This window comes from Hydra vulgaris, chromosome 06, assembly GCF_038396675.1.
Source record: "Hydra vulgaris chromosome 06, alternate assembly HydraT2T_AEP".
NCBI classification, from domain to species: Eukaryota; Metazoa; Cnidaria; class Hydrozoa; order Anthoathecata; family Hydridae; genus Hydra; species Hydra vulgaris.
Window position 1 is genome coordinate 27025244 of NC_088925.1, and position 20748 is coordinate 27045991.

Below are 20748 nucleotides of genomic sequence, written 5' to 3' on the forward strand. Positions count from 1 at the left end.
GTGACACCCTAATATATATATATATATATATATATATATATATATATATATATATATATATATATATATATATATATATATATATATATATATATATATGTATATATATATATATATATATATATATATATATATATATATATATATATATATATATATATATGAAATAATAAATACTACTTTAAACCTTTCCATTCAATTCAGGGTATAATGTAAATTAACCACAATGTAGGTTTCATCTTCATCACGACCTTAAAAGAACTGTTGTCAAAAAAAAAACATAAATTTTTGATTGTACATCTATTACTGGTATTGACCTTCATCACAAAACTTTTAATGCAATTATTGTCCAGAACTGAAATTCAACTAAATGCTAGAAAGAAAATGAGGCGCAGCCAACCAAGTGTCTCAGATAATAGAAAAAGACAAATAGAATGTTTGGAAAATTAAAACAAGGTTTTAGAAAAAATTCCAAAGTTAACAAAGTATTAAAAAGCAACAGCTATTGTAACAACAGAGCAGTAGCAACAAGGATGTGCATCAAATCAAAATCAGCATTCATCAGTGGCATCTGCATCAATAGTAGAAATTGAAGAGAAAATATCAGATCCAAAGAAAATGAAGAGATCAGATCCAGAAGTAACGGATGCAGACACGTTTTTATTTAGTAATAATGCGGTGAAAAATGGTACAGAAAGTTAAGATTTTTAAATCAAGGAATTTTTAATACATTTCAAGTTTAAATACAGCCAACTGAGAAAATGATTCTGGTATATAGGATGAGTTATCAATGGAGGAAAAAACCTTTTGGGTTGGTACTGGATCAAACAATTTCCAGTATCATAAAGGTCTTTTTTATAAATCATGTTTTGTTTTCAAAACTGGAAAACAAAAGATTACTTATAATTTTTGAATAGATTTTGTAATTTTATGTAGTAGCTATCATCAAAGTACTGTCAGAGTAACTCTGTCAGTTTTTAGACACATGCAGTTTTAAAACTCATTTTTGTCTTTGCTTACAACCTGAGTCAATCAAATATCTCCATATTTCAAGAATATTGATGTTATAAATTTTAAAATCAAATTTCAAGTTTGTTTGATCTGTTTAATATAATATCAAAACTACCAGGTGTATCAATATGAAGTGAGCATTTTTAGTGATAAAATGAAAAACTAGTTTAAAATGAAAAAGTTAAAATTAATTGTTCAAAGTATTGACCATTGCTTTCTACACATTTTGACCACCTTTCTTGCATTTTTTGGATAAAATAGAAATATTCATCTTTTGAAGCAAACCAATCAGACTCAAGTTCACCTTCTTTGTAGGAATCAAAGTGCTGCTCAGCCAATGCATTTCCCATCAATGAAAATAAATTGTAGTTAATAGGGGCCACGTCTTGTGAATACAGGAAGTGAGGTAGCAGCTCCCAGCCAAGTGCTTTAATTGTATCCGGAACTTTTACAGCTGTAAGTGCAAGTGCATTGGGGTGTAACAAAATTACTTTGTTGTGTCTTTTAGCCTATTCTGGTCATTTTTTTATCAATTCATGGTTCAAATTAATCATTTTTTGCCTGTAGCAATTAGCATTACCGGTTTCATCAGGTTTTAGAAGCTCATGATACACCACATCTTTCTGATCCCACCAAACACAGAGCATTGCTTTCCTGCCAAATCGATCTAGTTTTACAAACCATTTTCGTGTACAGTAATAATATCCATAGAATCTAAACATAATTTGAACTAATACACCTTGAAGATTCTTGTTTTATAAGAAAGAATTTAGTAGACATTGGGTACAATTTTCTGTCTGCAGCAATAATTTGTAAATCAAACTGTTTGGAATTTCATCTTTGGTAACAATTTTATTGTAATTGTGAATAAGTTTCACTCTTTCCTCTTTCTTTTTCTTTCTCTGCAAATTTGCAATTCTCTTATGATTTTCAATTTCACTTTTTTAATCAAGATCATTATTCCACTATGATCTTTGTTAAATGTATCTGTGACATCGATCTTTGTTAAACAAATCTGTGCTGATAAAAATTGGTTAAAGGACATTTTTGTATCAAGGGTTAACAGAGGTGCAAACTCGATGTTTGGAAAGAAGGAAAAGTATTTTTTGGGAAGAACAAATCTCCTAGCTTTATTTTTTTCTTCCAATGCTGTTGCACCCATCAATAACTTAAAACAGCTTCTCAAAACTAAAAAATGTGATGATAAAGTTATAATAGAGAGTAAAAATAGATTATGATCGAATAATTTGTAGTTAAACACTTTGTTTATACAAATACCATTTACTGGAAACAGTAAATTGCTGTAATAAAAAAAAGAAAACTTTAAAAAAATATATGTTTTCAAATTACTAGTTCAAACAATTACAAGTTTATAAATAGAAAAATATGGAAACAGTCTACTATCATGCGTTTTTTTATATATGTTGAATATTGTTATTTTGCTTGGCTACTTTTTCCTTTATGTATACATATGTGTAAATATATATATATATATATATATATATATATATATATATATATATATATATATATATATATATATATATATATATTTACTTTATTAATACTTATAACATTAATAAAGTAAATAACACTATACTTATATGCTTTTTAAATAGAACTGAGATTTTTTTTTTTAATTTTACCATTATTACTAACCATTTTGATATTATTTTGCACAGCGTCTAGTACAAATGAATATGATTTTGTATGAAAATGGCACAGTTGACTATACCGGGACATTTTGTGCACTCGTGCGTACGGGTCTGGAAGTATATACTGAAAATAGTGAGTTATTTTCTAACTTTTGTATAAGGTAAAGATGATTGATATAAAAAATGAAAAAATTCTCATAAAATTTTCAATATATTTGCTCATTATATTTTAAAAATTTTTTTGGTTTAAACAAAAATTTCTTTATTTTGTTATGATTAAGTATCTTGCAAATTTAAACTTATGAATGCTGTTGCAAAACAGCCTCCTTCTTTACTGTATTTTATTATTATATATTACATTTTTACTGCATTTTATTATTATATATTACTTTTTACTTTTTTACTGTGTTAGCTTTTTTTACTGCATTACATTATTTACTTTATTTTATTTATTTATATATTTATTATAATCACATTATACTTTATTATAATCACATTATACTTTATTATAATCATATTATACTTTATTATAATCATATTATACTTTATTATATTAAATGTTTTTGTTTTTTTTACTGTATTACATTATAATATTGCATATTGAAAAGCAAATTGTCAAATTTATCAACAAATTTTGCTCTATGTGTCAAATATTGCACAGTATAAAATTTGTTTTTAAAAGTTTGTAATGTTTGGTTTTGCAAAATTCATAAAACTGTAACTCATTTTTACATTTTAAGATGATGTTTTAAAAAAAAAATTTTTTTTTTTATATAATTCATTTTTTATTACCTATTACCTTTTATTTTAACAATGATTTTAAGGTTTGAATTTTAAGGTTTCTGTTAAATTCTTTTTTGCTCAGCTGTCAACTTTTCTTTTCTATTCACTTCCAAAATTATTAGTAGCTGCATACTTATTGGAAGTTAATTTGTATATAAAGAAAGATTTAATTAGCTTCTATAAAATTTTCTTATAAAGCGATTTCAAAAACTTTGTCTCCAGCAGTCTAGATATAAAGGTTTGACCCAGTTAAAGATTTTTGAAAGAAATAAACAGGAGGAAAGTTTTTCCTCTAACATGAAAAGTCAGAAATAATAAACTGGTACAAGAAATATAATATTGAAATATAAGAACTATACTCTATATAAAAATATTTGCCTAAATTAAACTTAGGGAATAATAGCAATTTATAATTTTCACATTCTTTTTGTTGAACAACTGTTATAATAACAAAGTAATGCAATTTATGAAAAAAATATTATGTTATGTAAGTTTTCCAATTTTATTTAAAATAAAGTTCAATAAACTTTTATGTTTTACTTTACAGCAAATCTAAAAAGTAATGATATGGAATTTCGTAAGATGCTGAAGGTGGAATTTCCGAATATTACAAAACGAACTTTGGACCTTGTTATACCAAGGACTCCAAAAAGTATATTCTAAACTATATATTTTAAGTTGTATGTATTTTAAATATTTTTTTATAAGGAATAAAAATAATAATAGCAAGTATTTTTAAAAGTTAAAATTTAAATTTGAGGAAAGTAAAGGGGTGCCGGGCAAAAAAGTCACAAAATTGACAAAATAATACTTGAATTAAATAAATAAAAAAACAACTTTTTATTATATAAACGTTTTTTTATTACAACGTTTTATTATATAAAATATTAATTACACAGAATTGCATAAAGTAATATTGTCATTCCTAAAATATATAATATTTTAGGAAATTCTATTCCTAAATTTTTTCATTCATGAAAAATTACATTTCTAAATCTCGTCATTTATGAAAAATAGTAGTAGTTCATCTTTTTTCAAGGAAAAAATATTCATAATGGTATGATGCATAACCAGTTAAAAAGCTTCTTGTCAATGACACTTTTTTACTTTAAAAACGAGTAAAGTAGCTATTTGGATAAAAATTCATATTTATTAGTTTAATTTTTAATTAGGATTAGTTTAGGCTCCTTTATTTTTTTATTTTTAGTATATTTCCTTCCTAACATTTGCAAATATTTTAAACTTGTTGTAAAACTGTTTGTAAGTGAGGAGGACAGCAATTTAAAGCTGACGTCACATAAGCTAAGTTCCATGAATAGTGTTCTATTTAGAGTTTTGTAAAAAATGATTGGGTTATTGAAGTTCTAAACAAAATGTGGCAAAAAAATTTTATATTACAACAATACAAATATTTCTGTTGTGTCTTGATCTTGAAATTAAATTTTCAAAATACTTTGGTGATGTTTCTGCTATATATTAGTGTAAAATAAAGTTTAAACACATCGAACATAAAAAACACATGCATCTAGCTAAATTGTATTAATTATGTTGTATTATTTTATAACTTAGGTGACTAATTTTAATATTTCTTTATAAGAAAAAGCGTTTTGCATGTGTTTCCTGTTAAACAGTGATATAATGCATATGTTTCCTGTTTAACAGTGATATAATGCATATGTTTCCTGTGTAACAGTGATGTAATGCATATGTTTCCTGTTTAACATTGATACAATGCATATGTTTCCTGTGTAACATATAACTAGATTTTAATTAGATTTCTCATTTAAAAAACATATTATTTTTTTAACAAACTTGTTATTTTTTTAATATTTCAATTTGTGTAGATAGCAAGGAAATGACTATAGCAAAAATTTATTCTGCAAAACTTATATGGGAGCATTATAAGAGCATAAAAAGAAGAAGTAATAGAAAAAGAAAAGTGCACAGGGTGAGTTTAATTATAACTTGTATATATTTTCTTCTTTATTTCTTATTCTTCAGCAAAGATGTTTGCAAACATTTTGACCACTATAATATTTTCTAAGATTTATACATATTCTAACATTTTTAACATTAAAAGAAGTTATATAAAAACAAATTTATGACGTCACTTAAGTTATTTAAAATTAACATAGTACACCTGAACCGAGAAGAAATAGAAAAAACCAACCAAAAGACAGAGAAAAAAAAAAAAGAGATTATTAATCAAGCAAAAAGAAAATGGGTTTAGAAAGATATAATACTAATAAATAAAATAATAACTATAAATAAAAACAACTCTTTCGTTTTTAAAACTAAGGTGTGCTTAACTTATACATCTAATGTTTGGGAAAAGTTTTTTTTGTATCTAATTTTTTCTGGTTGTTTTTATAATTCTATTACGTGGCTTTATAAACCTTTTTTCCACATCTAGGTTTTGAAAAAATGGGTGTTTATGCAGTCTTTTTTGAGTTTTACTTTTATCTACTATTGTGCATGTCTACTTTTATCAATAAACAGTTACTACATAAAACAATTATACTAAGATCTGAGTGTCCTTTACTGCTTAACTAGTAAATAAACTTCTAACTAATATTATCAGAAATAAAATAATATAATATTTAAGATTTGTTTTTTTAAAAAAAAACAACCTTTCTAAGCTTTACCAACAGCAGATTTTACTTTATTGCAGGTTATTCTTCAGGCTTACACACCTTTGTCTTAATAAAACTTACTCAATTCAGTTCTAAATATTCATCTTAGCATTGCTTCCCTACAATTCCATGATGATTTGCTATGTAGTCATATTAGCTCTCTTGAAACTTTTCTATCGTCAATAGGTATTACAGAATCGAATTTATATAAATTATTATTATAACTTGTTGATATAATTTATATATAAATGAACTAATATAACTGATATATCTATAAACAGGTTTAAAATTAAGAATCGTCCTACTGAGGCTAAAAAAAACTCTTCTATACCTATATTTTAATTTAAGCTACATAGTTCATAACAATTTTATGGTTTACCTTTCGAAGTATTTAGAATCTATTTTTGTTGAAATTGTAAAATCTCATAAAACAAATATAATATTTGGCTGCATTTATTGTCATTCCTCAATGAATCATTTATTTTCATCTCGCAATGAAACACTTATTGCCATCTCTCAATGAATCATTTATTGTCATTCTTCAATGAATCATTTATTGTCATTTCTCATTGAATCAACATAAATTCACTGCTAACTGCTTAATTTCTTAACTTGAATAATTTACTAAAGAAAAACATTTTTTTTTTAATGGTTAACTTTAATACGCATCTAATAAGCCATAATGAATCTAACACTGTTCCTAAATATATTGAGTCTTTAACCACTCATTCACTAAACTCTTCTAGCAGACTAAATTGAAAATGCTCATTGATAAATGTAGAACACTTGAACTAAGAAGAAATAGAAAAAACAAACATAATTAACCAAAAGTATATGCATATTCATAAACTTTCATTTTTTTGATCAATTCTCAGGTAACCTTGCTATTTCTTTTAATTTAACTTTGCTTGCATTCCTGGCACAGCAACACATCCAAAAATGCAAAAACTTGCAGACATGGTTTCAAAACTTTTGATAAAAGTTTGTTTAATAGTTTTAAATATCAACTGGTAACTCTCTCTTAAAAAAATTGATGTAACATCATCAATTTTTTTAACCCATGAAACTATTTCAAAATCGTGATGACATGATTTTGAAATAATTTCATGATCTAAAACCAAAATGCTCCTTTCAAAATACTAGCCAATCAACAAGTTAAACTACAATCTTAACCTTGGATTACTAATAGAATACTTGAATCTATTTTAATTAAAAACAAACTTTTTAGAAAGTTTATAAAATTCAATATCTATACTAAAAATGAATTATTCTTAAAAATTAAATTATATAGAAACAAAATAATCTTGTTAAAATTTATTAAAAATCATTACAACATACTTTAATGACAATGTAAACAATGTTAAAAATACTTGAAAAAGAATAAAAATATTATCATTATTAGACCTTCACACAATACATTTTTCCAACTTAAACTTATAAAAATATTATCACTGATCACACTGTTGTCTGATGTATTTAACAAATTTTTAGTACTATCCAAGACATAGTATTTAACACTTTACCCCAAAAGGCATCTTTAGTGATTTTCTTAACATTTCAAATGTTAAATCTTTTTTTATTAACCCTGTGACTGTAGATGAAATGTCTAGTCTCATTACAAATACACAAAAGCTTAGAAAAGTGTTGGTCCTAAAAATATTTTTTCTTAAACTTTTCCCTCACATTATTTTTAAGCCTTTTTGTACAATTATAAAAAATTCATTTAAAAATAATGTTTTCAAAGTAGCTAAAAAAAAAAATGGCTCCTTACTATACTTCACAAATTACCAACCCATCTCATTGCTTTCTAACTCAAAAAGTGTGAACTTTAGATTAAGTAGGCATAAATTCATCTATGTAAACTCAATTAAGTATCTCAGTATCAAAGTTGATTCTAATTTTTTTTTTATTCCACTGTAAAGAATTAGAAGTAAACTAAACAAATCTAATTACATTCTGGCTAAAGTCTGCTATTATGTTAATCAAAAATCACTTTTGAGCATATAGCAATGCCATTTTTGGTCCACATCTAAGATATGCATGCCAAATGTGGGCACAATACCATCAACAAGCTATTATTAGATCATACCATCTCCAAAACAAGTCTTTAAAGATAATTTATTTCCAGAATCATAACTTTAATTCTAATGTGGTCTGCCTAACTTCTAAAATATTTAAATCATGAAACTTAATTCAATTCTTAACTGCCAGTTTGTCTGTTACCACCAACACAAAAACCTACTTTTCACTTTTACTAAATTCTTTGCCAAAAGCACAATCACTCAGTATTATCTTCAATTTTACATTCTCTATCTCAAAACACCGCTCTGATATTGATGATATGAAATAACAAAGCATTAAAGCTTGGAAAATACAATTTTCTAAACACGCATTGTGCTTAGAAACATAATGTGTGTTTTGTCAACATTGTGCGTGTTGCTAGCAACATAAGGTATGTTGCTAGCAACATAAGGTATGTTGTCAGCAACATTAGGTACGTTGCCATAAACATTAGGTATGTTGTCAGCAACATTAGGTATGTTATCAGCAACATTAGGTATGTTACTATCAATACTAGGTATGTTGTCAGCAATATTAGTGTGTTTTCGGCAATATTAAGTGTGTTGCAGCAACAATGTGCATGTTTTCAGTAATTAAGTAGTTAGTTGATATAACCCAAAATACTAAATATTTTCTGTAAAAAGATTTTGTTAGACTAACAAAAAAATAATTTAACTTAACTCTTTACACTCATAATAACTTTTTTTACTTTTATATTTGTGATATAAACTTATAAATAATCATTCAAGTTCTTCAACAAATTTAAAAATGCATAAAGTACCAAAAACTATAAAACACAAAAAACCATCATCATCGCCAAGTTCTTTAAAACAATCATTCGCTAATATTCGTTGTCTTCAAAGTAACTTTTCTTCTGTTGAGTCTTATCTATTGCAAAGTTCACCAGACCTACTTGCTCTGTGTGAATAATTTGAGTTCAGCTGTCTCATCTTGGGATCTTAGTGTTGATAGTTATCTTCCTTTAATTCGTAAAGTCTCCAATAGTCACATGCTTGGTCTGGGCATTTACATTCGTAAGAATTCACCCATTTGTCATGAAACTAGATTTGAATCCACAGACTATTCTTTCATGTGGTTTCGTTTAGCACCACTTCACTCTATCACATTTCTTTGTTCTATATTGCTGTCCTTCATCTCAAGACTGCACTCTTTTTGATGTTATTTCTGATAGATGGCTTGGCTTGGCTCTAGCGTCAGTGATTCTGCAGGCATTAAAGCCCACAACTTTTGCCTTTCTCAATCCCTAACTCAAATAGTCAACTTTCCAACTCGCTTTCCAGACAACCCGAATCATTTACCTTCTCTACTCGACTTATGTCTTGTTTCTGATCCTAGTTAGTATTCAGTTTCTCCACATTTACCCTTAGGTGCTTCTGATCACAGTTTGATTTCTCTAAAACTAATATCTCATTCTTTTTCATCACCTGAATCCCCCTATTATTGTACCTCTTACAACTACCTTAAAGCTGACTGGGACTCTTTCCGTGATTTTCTTTGTGATGGCCCTTGGGTAGAAATTCCTGTCGACAAATGTGCTTTTTACCTTGGGTACCTTGGGTACCTTTGGGTACCTTGGGTACCTTTCTACCTTGGGTAGAAATTCCTGTCGACAAATGTGCTTTTTACATAACTTATATTCAGGCTATTCGTGGATTCAGGCTAGCATGGAATCTTTTGTTCCCTTTCGACAATTCCAAGTCAAGCCCCACTCTCCTCCATGGTTTTTCTCACACTGTGCTGCTGCGATTGCCAATTGAAACCGATACTTCCATATTTATCAGCAAAACAATTCTCCAGAAAACAGACGTCTGTTTATTACTGTTGGAAACCATTGTAAAAAGATTTTGTCTAATGCCAAAGCCCACTATTCTCAGGTCATGAATGATAAAGTTTGGCATGCTGGTCTTCTCCACAAGCTTTCTTCTTATGGTGTATCTGGCAACATCTTTAAGATTATTGAATCCTTCCTTTCCAATCGTAGTATAAAAATTGTCCTCGATGGACAGCACTCTTCTTCTTATTCTGTAACTTCAGGGGTTTCTTAAGGTCCTATCCTTGGCCCTATACTCTTTTTAATTTACATTAACGATCTTCCAGATATTCTCACATCTAAGGTGGCGTTATTTGCTGATGATACTACCATTTATTCTTTTCATCAATATCATCTCTTGATTCCACTAGTTGCGTTCTACCTGATATTGCCAACAAACAGGTTGATCCATTGCTTGACATTCCTATTACTACAGCTTCTGTATCTAAAGTGATTTCCTGCCAAGACTTTTCTACAGCTTGTCCCGGACAACATACCTGTTATTGTCTTACAGAAGTGTTCTCTGGAGCTGTCATCTATACTCTTGAAACTATTCAACAAGTGCTTATCAGAGTCTTGTTTTCCAGCCTGCTGGAAGCAGCATTTGTTATCCCTATCTTTAAAAATTCTGGAGAGCGATCTGATTTGTCTAACTACCGCCCCATTAGTCTTCTTCCTATCATAAGCAAGGTTTTTGAATCTTTAATTAACAAACTTAATTTCTCATCTTGAATCTAATAACTAACTTTTTGACCCTCAATATGGATTTCGATCTTCTCGTTCTACAGCTGATTTGCTAACAGTAATAACCGATAGGTTTTATCGTGCATTAGATAAAGGTGGAGAGGTTAAGGCCATTGCTCTTGACATTTCAAAAGCTTTTGATAAAGTTTGGCATGCTGGTCTTCTCCATAAGCTTTCTTCTTATGGTGTATCTGGCAACATCTTTAAGATTATTGAATTCTTCCTTTCCAATCGTAGTATAAAAGTAATCCTCGATGGACAGCACACTTCTTCTTATTCTGTAACTTCAGGGGCTCCTCTAAGTTCTATCCTCAGCTCTAGACTCTTTTTAATTTACATTAACGATCTTCCAGATATTCTCACATCTAAGGTGGCATTGTTTGCTGATGATACTACCATTTATTCTTGTTGTGATAAGAAACCAACACTCTCTGATTGCTTGAAGGGGGCGTTTGAGCTTGAAAAGGATCTCACTTCTGCTACAGCATTGGTCTCACAGTGGCTGGTGAACTTCAAAACAAATAAAACTCAATTTTTTTCAGCCAATCGTTATCGCAATAAGTTAGATCTTCCTATATTTATGAACGGTGATGTACTCGATGAGTCATCTACTCTTCATCTTCTAGGATTAACTCATACTTCCGATCTTTCTTTGAAACCATATCTCAAATCAGTTGCAAAATTAGCATCTGCTAAGGTTGCATCTTTTTATCGAGCTCAACACTTTCTTACTTCATATTCTATTCTCTATCTCTGTAAATCTTAAATTTGGCCTTGTATGGAATACTGTTGCTATATCTGGGGCGGATCTTCTAATGATGCCTTTTTTCTTTTAGACAAGGTGCAAAAACGCATTGTAAACATAGTTGGACCTGCTCTTGCAGCCAAACTCCAACCATTATCACCTTGTCATAATGCTGCTTCTCTTTCTCTTTTCTACAAATACTATAATGGGCACTGCTCTAAAGAGCTAGCGTCTCTTGTGCCATCTACTAAATTTCATTCTTGTGTTACTCGTCATTCAATTAAGTCTCATTCCTTTTCTGTGACTGTTCCTAAGTGCTCCAAAAATGCTTATTTGTCTAGTTTTTTTTCTCGAACATCAGCTCTTTGGAATTCGCTTCTTTCATCTTGCTTTCCTGATTCATATAATTTGCAATCCTTTAAGTTGTCTGTTAATGGTTATCTTGCTCTACAATCTTTCTATTTCAGTAACTTCCAACTTTAATTAGTGGCTGCTTGCAGCCTTGTTGGAAGCAAAGATGTTTAAAAAAAAAAAATTTCAAAATGTGTTAATACTTTTTTTTATAGGTTAACCCACTTCCTCCGTTGAGTCTAGGTCTGAGAATAATAAAATATCTTTTTTAAGTAAAGGTATGTTTTATATATAAAATGTTTTTAATAAGTTTTATGATAATTTTTTTATGAAAATTTTTTTTTAATAAATTTTTAATCTATTTTATATTTTATTTATTAAAGTTATATATATATATATATATATATATATATATATATATATATATATATATATATATATATATATATATATATATTTATATATATTTATATATATATATATATGTATATATTTATTTATATGTATATATAGTGTATGTTTATTTTATTAAATATATGTTATCTCACATATTCCTTTTTTGATCATCATTTTAAGCTAACGCCTATTCTGCAATGAAATTATATAGTTATTTCATTAGATGTAAAGTTATAAATATACAAATGAACTATACAACTCCCTATGGCTCATTACTAGCCAATGGAAATTCAAAAAATTTGTGTTTAAACAAAATTAAATTTTTGAAAGAAAAGTCAATAGATTTACTGTTTTTTTCACCTTGTTATTTCAGTCCTAAATAATTTAGGTTTTTAGTATTTATGGGTTAAAAGTAAAAAATGGAACTAGATTTAAAAAGTTATAACTCCTTTAAAATATATGGGCAAATATTTTCGAATGTATTAAATATTTAATATTTATTTATATGGGCTTAAATATTTTCGAATGTATTATAACCCCCTTTAAAATATTTTCGAATGTATTATAACCCCCTTTAAAATATTTTCGAATGTATTATAACCCCCTTTAAAATATTTTCGAATGTATTATAACCCCCTTTAAAATATTTTCGAATGTATTTTTGTTCTAGCTTTTAATCACTTTTTATTCTTTACAGAAAAATGAATGATAAAATAAATTCAAAACAAGAGAAGACAAATATGCGAACTTTATTTAAGTTGTAGTTACGTTGATAAAAAGTGTACTTATGACAACTATAAATTTTATAATATACCAAAAGACACCATCATCAGATTAATTAAATTTCCTAAATCTGAGTGAATCTGGATACCAAAAAGTATAAGGAAGTAAAGGAAAGGCTAAAAAATGACCAGGAAAGATATTAAAAGGCTGAAATCCATATTTAACCATAAAGTTGGAGGTTATCAAGAAAAAGCAACTCAAAAATTTAACTATACTCAACAATACATTAGTAAAACTTTAAAAAGCAAAGACGAAAATTAAACCAAGAAAAAAAGGTAATTCGAAAACGTTCAGGTCAGTAAAAGCAGTTGCTTTTGTCAAAAATAGAAACCCGTTTTTGGCAATGATTCTTATTTTATGTTAAATAAATTCAGTATCAATGGATATAATATATCTTATACTAATGATGTAAAATCTGCATTTACAGTTAAATAAAAATATAAAAGAAAAAGAAAAAATTACTTCTATGAATTACATTTTCTAAATATAGCATTTTATAGCTCTATGAACTTTTATTCTATTTATTAACAAGTACCATTTAGATTGTACATTTGTATTCTGTCCAGAGTTAGCATGCACTCTGCAAAAAATATTTATCACCTAACAAGAATATGAAAAAAAAAGTAATGTGTCATAAAAGCAGATAACCCTGCAAACTCGCTAGAATGTCAACATTTCAAAACAATTTGGTGTACTTTGAAACTGTCTACAAAAATATTTGGGAACCATAAAATTCTATAAAAATACGTTCTAGTACCAAGTATTTAACAAATTTAATGTTAAACTCGTGCAGAGTTTAGTTTAGTCTATACTATACAGGTGCGTACAGAGGGGCTCCTAAAACAGTTTTACTTTGTACGTACTTAATGAATGCCCCCTTATGTAAATAATAAGTGTAACTTTTTGTTAGACTTTTTTGTACTTTTTATATAGTTTAAATATACAACTTGTTATTTCGCGCAGCGGCTTTGTTGGTCAAGGTTTCTGTTTCGTAGTTGAGAAAGGGTTATAACCACAATTAATTAGTCTCTTCGTCTGTAGTGACTTTCTCGGCCTTTGGGAGGTGAATTTAAATTATATATATATATATATATATATATATATATATATATATATATATATATATATATATATATATATATATATATATACATATATATATATATATATATATATATATATATATATATATATATATATATATATATATATATATATATATATATATATATATATATATATATATATATATATATATATAGTGCCAGTATATTATATAAAAAAATTTAATAACATAAGGTAATTAATTATATTTAAATAACTTTTGAAAATATTTTGATCTGACCAATACGACTTGTAAAATGTTTTTAACAGCTGCAGTAAATAAAAAAAACGTTTCATAATATGTTTTGATTTATTAACAACATTACTGTTTTATTTAAATTCCTCTTTTTTGTAACGTTTACAAACTCAAGTGCATTTTTCTTTAAGTTTTTGTTTTTTTAAGCATTTTTCTTTAAGTTTATTTTGTCAAGTTTTGTCAAACATCCTTAATTGAAAACTTTACAGTTAATAAACAATAAAATTGACTCTCGCTTTTTTTTGAACAATGCCAAAAGTTGTAAACCCGCGCAATTCAGCTTAGTTATTTTTTGGATATTGTTTTTTAAAAAACTTTTCTATTGATTCATGATATATAATGCACCTATCTTTTGCTTACTCTATCTCTTTTTTTTCAGTTTATTTTTTCAGCACAAGTTATGGTTTTTCAAGATCCAAAATAGCGGGCTTTTTTAATTGAAATAATCAGTGAAATTGCATATCTACTAAGACGTAAGGTTTTTTTGGGAAACTGGTTTTGTACAATCCAACAAAAAAATTTAATAGTACTTCAAAAATAAGCAGATCTTTTGTAAAAAAAAATCATTGAAATTACATTAAAATTTTGATCTGAAAATTTAGTTTTCATTTTTTTTTTTAAATATTTTAACATTTATTTGTTATATGTATATGTGTTATTTTTTTTATTTTTAAATTAGCAATTTAATAAACTATGTGTTTATAATTTTTTTAACTCATTACATTTATTTTTCAGTTTAAGGATACAATATTTAATGTGCGTTATAGTGAGGAGAATTAATTCCATTAACAAAACACAGTGGTTTAAAAAAAAAAGTGCCATCTTTCTAAAAACAAGACGGTTTTTTACCAGACCACTATCAGTGTTGTAAATTATTCTAAATACTAGTTTTTTAAAATGCGTACTTTAAACACTTTTAAAGTACTTTTATACTGTATTTAATGAATACATTATAACAAGCCATTAAACCACGCAACAATGCCGTTATACAGCGTTAAGTATAAAGCTAAACTTGTTTTTAACTTCGGTAAATATACAACAACTATTCAAACAATTTTTATTTGGTTCATCAATTTATACAAAACTTGAAACGTCGGAATATGCGACTAAATGAGTTAAAATTTATTAAAGTCAACATAAAATTTGAAATTCAGACGTTACTAACAACATTTAATTATTGATTAACTAAAGAATTACTTTTTTGTCTTGACAAAAAAAAAATTACTTTTTTGGTATAACCAAACAATTACTTCTTTGGTTTGACTAAAGAACTGCTCCTTTTCTTTAATCAAAGAATTATATCTTTGGTTTGACCAAATAATTACTCCTATGTTCTGACCAAAAAAATTGCTTTTTTGGTTTGACTAAAGAATTACTTTTTTGGTATAACCAAAAAACTACTCCTTTGCTTTGACCAAAGAACTATTTCATTGGTACAGCCAAAGAAATACTCCTTTGGTTTGAGCAGACATTCAAATGGCTTAAGCTAACACAATTTTTTTTTTTTATTCTTCAGGTGATTTAGCACTGATGTGACAGTGGAAGAAATCTTAAACAAAATTGTTCGGCTGTTATATACTCGAAGTTATATACTCGAGTTAAGTTATATACTCAAAGTATTCTGCTGATGGTACCCTTATCACTTTAAATATCACCAGTTGAAATGACGTATTTAAATACAAACATTATTAAAAATTATGTCAGAAAAACCATAATAACATATTTGTATTGTATATGTCCATATATAAATCATATGTATGTATGTATGTATGTATATGGTGCGTATTAATAGTATTTTGGTAGTTTCATTATAATACGATCCAGAAAAGATATAAAATAAGTGATAAAGTAAACATATCTTATAATAAAATTTGTCTCAATTTTTTAGATTCATGGGGGAACTACATAAGTCTAAAAATTAATTAGGCCTCGAGTTTGATAGAACATTGATCATGCTAAACCATTTTTTAACCACATAGGGTAAACCACCCAGTGATCGAAGGCTCTTTCAGTTGTCAACGTTTTGTCACTAAAAAATATGCTAACACTAACTGAAAATTAGTGCCGAAATAGTGTAAATGATCGTCTGTTTTTTCTTTACATATGAAGGAAGTTTGACTATCGTAAACATAAAAAAAAACACAAACAATGATTTACAGCAAAAAAAATTTCCTAAATACCCTTAACTATTAAAAATAATTTTCATAACTATTTTCATGCAGAAATGCATGACAAATCTAATGTAATTGAAATTTTTACTTTCATGTTTACACGGAAATGCATCAAACGAATGTACAAACATTTAAATTCTAGTCACTGATATGGGAGTGGAGGTAGAAAGGGTGTCGAACACAAGAAGAAACTTATTAAGTTTCCCAAGTATTCAACTATAAAAAGTTTACCATCATTACTTTATCGTATAATGCGGGTTCTGAGCCACAATCCAGTATTTTATGGGATTTGTGCCAGCGACAGTGCCAGTAGTTTTTTGTTTGAAACTAGCACTTCTAAAAGTTATTGAATTTTATTCAAGTCGACCGCATTACGACTGAAAAAAATGTTTCAATTTGCATGGTTTTTTAGAGAACCTTAAAAAAGTATTACATTGTTGGTTTTTATGATTGCTACACAACTATCAACTTAAATTTATTGCTACACAACTTTTAATTAAATTAAAAGTAAAATAAAGTTAGTTAAAAAAGTTTAATAATTTCAATGTCTTCTAAAATAAGCAGCTTTTTTTTTTTTTTAAATTTTCAATTAAAATTTGGCTGTGTCTTCTTCAAATCTCAGCATCGATGGGTACTACCCTTTAATTCGCAAAGACTCTAATTATCACATGCTTTGCTTGGGCGTATACTTACGCATCAATTCACCTATTTGTTGAGAAATTAGATTTTACTACCACTACCATTCTTTTATGTGCTTCCACTTGGCACCTCTTCACACTATCATCTGCACTCTATATTCTGATCATAGGGCCTTATTCTTCGCCCTCCCGCCATTTTTGGTGTTATTTGTGACTTGCTCATCACACTGAATGACTTGGCTCTAACACCACTGAGTCTGATGGTACTAAAGCTCATAACTTTTCCATTTCTCCATCCCTTATTCAGATAGTCAACATTGTGACTAATTTTCCAGACAGCCCTAATTACTTACTCATTCTTCTATCTGTTATTAGCAAGATCTTTGAGTTTTTGATCAACGAATTTCTTACATCCCATCTTGAGTCAAATAACTGTCAGACAATCATACGGTTTTTGATACTCTTGCTCTACGGCTGACTTGTTTACTGCTGTGACTGAAAGATTCTATCGTGCATTAGATAGAGGTAGGGAGGCTAAGGCTATATTGGCTCTATTTTTTGATGGCTCAACTTTATACAACTGTCTTAACAAAAATTCTTTTCTATTCAATCGAGTAGAACAGGCAGCCAATCTTGAATCTGATCTCTCTTCTGTAACAGATTGGGGCTTGCAGTGGCTTTTGAATTCCAACAAAACTCGGTTATTTACAGCATTATTATTATTATTATTATTATTATTATTATTATATTAAATAATGTTATGATATTAATAATGCCATTCATTATAATATGCGTTTATTAATGAATGACAACCCACTTACTAAGTCCTCTTCTTTATGTTCTTTATGTCTTTTTGGATTATCGTTCACTACTGACCTCTCATGGAAACCCTGTTTACAACGAATTGGTAAATTAACATCTGCTAAGATTGCTTTTCGTCCTTTTTCTACCTTTACAATTATTACTTTATCTCTTGTTGGTGCCTTTATAGAATACTGTTGTCATGCTTGGGCTAGTTCTTTTAATGATGCTTTTTTTCTTCGAGACAAGGTCCATAAATGTATTGTATATGTAGTTAGACCCACTCTATCTGCTAAGCATGAGCCTCTCTCCCATCGTCGTAAAGTTGCACCTCTTTCTTTTTTCTATAAATACTACCGTGGTCGTTGCTCAAAAAAGTTATAATCTCTATTTCCATCAAATAAAACTCATTCTTGCTTGACTAATCATTCAGTAAAGTCTCTTTCTTTTACTGTATCTATCTCTTCATGCTCTAAAAACTTTTAACCGTCCAGTTTTTTTTCCCCACACTTCAACCCTTCTCTACAATTTTCATGTTTTCCTGAATAATACAGCCTACATCTTTTCAAGTCTTCTGCCAACCACTTCCTTGCTCTTTAACTTTATTTTTTTTCCTAATAACTCTCAACTTATTAGTGGTTGGTTGCAGTCTTGTTAAAAAGAATCAAAACAAAATAAAATCAAAAAATATTAAAAAAAGCTGTTTAAGAATGGCATTTTTTTTCAATGATCATAAATTATAGAAGTTTTTTAGTTAAAAAAAAATATTAGCATTAAAAAAAAATTTTCTTTAATTTTTTATATCTATAATGGCTTTAAAATGTATTATGAAATCTGTGTAATTAGAAAAATATCAAAAACTAATAAAATAAGTTTACCTCTGAAATTAAAACTATTCTATTTAATTGTATAAGCAAATAATTTTCAATTTTCCATTTCTATTTTATTTCAAGACTAATTTAAGTTTTGCCAGTTGTTTATTATGTTATACATTTGATTAGTTAGCAAAGTTCTATCTATGTATCTATGACAGCCTATGGTGCTCGTCAACTTTGTATAGTTTTTTACATAGGTTTCTATATCTTATCAGCTTGAGTGTATTTATCCAAAAAAAAACAGCGACTAGTTGTGATTTCAACCAAGTTTTATTTTATAACGTTTTTTACATTTGCGGTGTCGCGTAGTATTTTAAGTTTTTTCTATTAGAACTTATCATTATAGTGTTTATTATTTTCTATTTATATATGTTGACCAACTTTCGACCAGTAATATGGTATGTACTTTTTTAAAATTATTTTATTTTTGTGTAATAATATTTAATATTTTGATGTAATTACTTTTCATTTTGTTATGTTATTTGATATCGAATTTACATTTCTTACTTTCCATATTACTTCATTAAAAGTATTAATGCTTTACAAATTCGGGTCTGGTTAGAATTTTGGCTATTTGTAGTGAAGTCTTTATTTTACTGCAGTATAGAGCAGGCGTTAATTGCGAGGTAGAGTATAAATGGCGATGATGTTTATCTGACGCGATAAACTAAGTATTGGTGCTGAGCCTCTTCGAAACGCCGGTAATAATAGACGCGATTATGACCATTACTATATAAATCCTGTACCTCCTATCATTTTATATTTATTCATTTAAAATATTGATATTTTTATGCATATGTATGTTTTTTTAAAAGTAAGTTAAACTTTTGTATTTAACGAAGATTTATGTTTACTTATGTGTCCTGTTTTGTTTTAGGTATACTTTAACGATAAAATTACTGTTGACTATGATTTGTGTATAAACTTTTTCTTCTTAAAATAAATCTGTATTTATTCTGAGCATCTGTTCGTTTCTCATTGTTTCTATTCTCCTTTATAAAAAAAGTTTTTTTAATAGAGATGTTTCATATTTCTCTGGGGGCTTTCATTGCTCAGTCTAATTCAAGCACCGCATATTACCTGAATCAAATATAACAAATGTATTATGAAATCCGTGTTGTTAGCATAACATTAAAATCTTATATCATAAGTTTACCTCTGAAAGTGAAATTAAAACTTTTAACATAGTTTTCAAATCTTTTACCCTGCTTAACAAGGTAGGGGAGAAGGACGGAACTGGCAATGCAATTGAAGACGTTAAGAGGTAAAAATGACATTTTTAATGTCCTATTAGTTAAATAATTCTTATTTCAGTTTTTAATGTACGCAAGTAGATCTTATTCAAAAACTCAATGCTAGGACTCCTTATTTGAATAATATTGCTATTAAACCTTATTTAATAAATATTATATATAAATATTGATAAATATGTAGAGGAAAACCTGTAGAGGAAAAAAGGCATGTAGAAGAAAGAATCCATGTAGAAAAAAAGAAGCCATGTAGAAAAAAAGAAGCCATGCAGAAGGTAATCTAGTAATAGAACTTAAAAGAGGTAATACTTCTTTTAAGTTCAATTGAAATAATATAACCTATATTAGGTTGCATGTATTCTGTAAGTTTTTAATGTTCTTGCATTTAAAATTTTGTTCTTCTAATTTCTTCCATTTTTTTTTCCATTTCTTTCATTTTTTCTTCTATTTTTCTTTAGGCGCAATCAAGAAGACTGTTTCTGAAGTTAGGATAATTGCTAAAGAACTCCATGCAACATCTGTCTTAACACTACAAGTAATTTCCATGTTAGAGGATATCCGAGAAATAAATAAAGAAATTATTGTCGCCAGAGAAATTCACAAACAAGTAAGATTGGCAACTGCAGAAACGAAGGAAAATACATCTACGGCTGGTGTTAA

General features: G+C 27.7%; 1 protein-coding gene across 6 annotated transcripts in view; it reads left to right on the plus strand.

The window, feature by feature from the left end:
* The window catches only part of LOC100202002 (probable voltage-dependent N-type calcium channel subunit alpha-1B), a 109667-nt gene extending 93444 nt beyond the window's left edge, over positions 1 to 16223 (plus strand). For 3 of the 6 annotated variants that reach the window (XM_065799732.1, XM_065799734.1, XM_065799735.1), the window contains 5 exons: positions 2694 to 2799; positions 3997 to 4101; positions 5294 to 5397; positions 12030 to 12092; positions 15870 to 16223. In XM_065799732.1, the coding sequence (XP_065655804.1) occupies positions 2694 to 2799; positions 3997 to 4101; positions 5294 to 5397; positions 12030 to 12086 (372 nt within the window). In that variant the 3' untranslated portion in view covers positions 12087 to 12092; positions 15870 to 16223. The remainder of the gene's footprint in view (positions 1 to 2693; positions 2800 to 3996; positions 4102 to 5293; positions 5398 to 12029; positions 12093 to 15869) is intronic. The other 3 variants (XM_065799733.1, XM_065799737.1, XM_065799736.1) reach the window with 1 other exon arrangement.
* The last annotated feature ends 4525 nt before the right edge of the window (positions 16224 to 20748 follow it).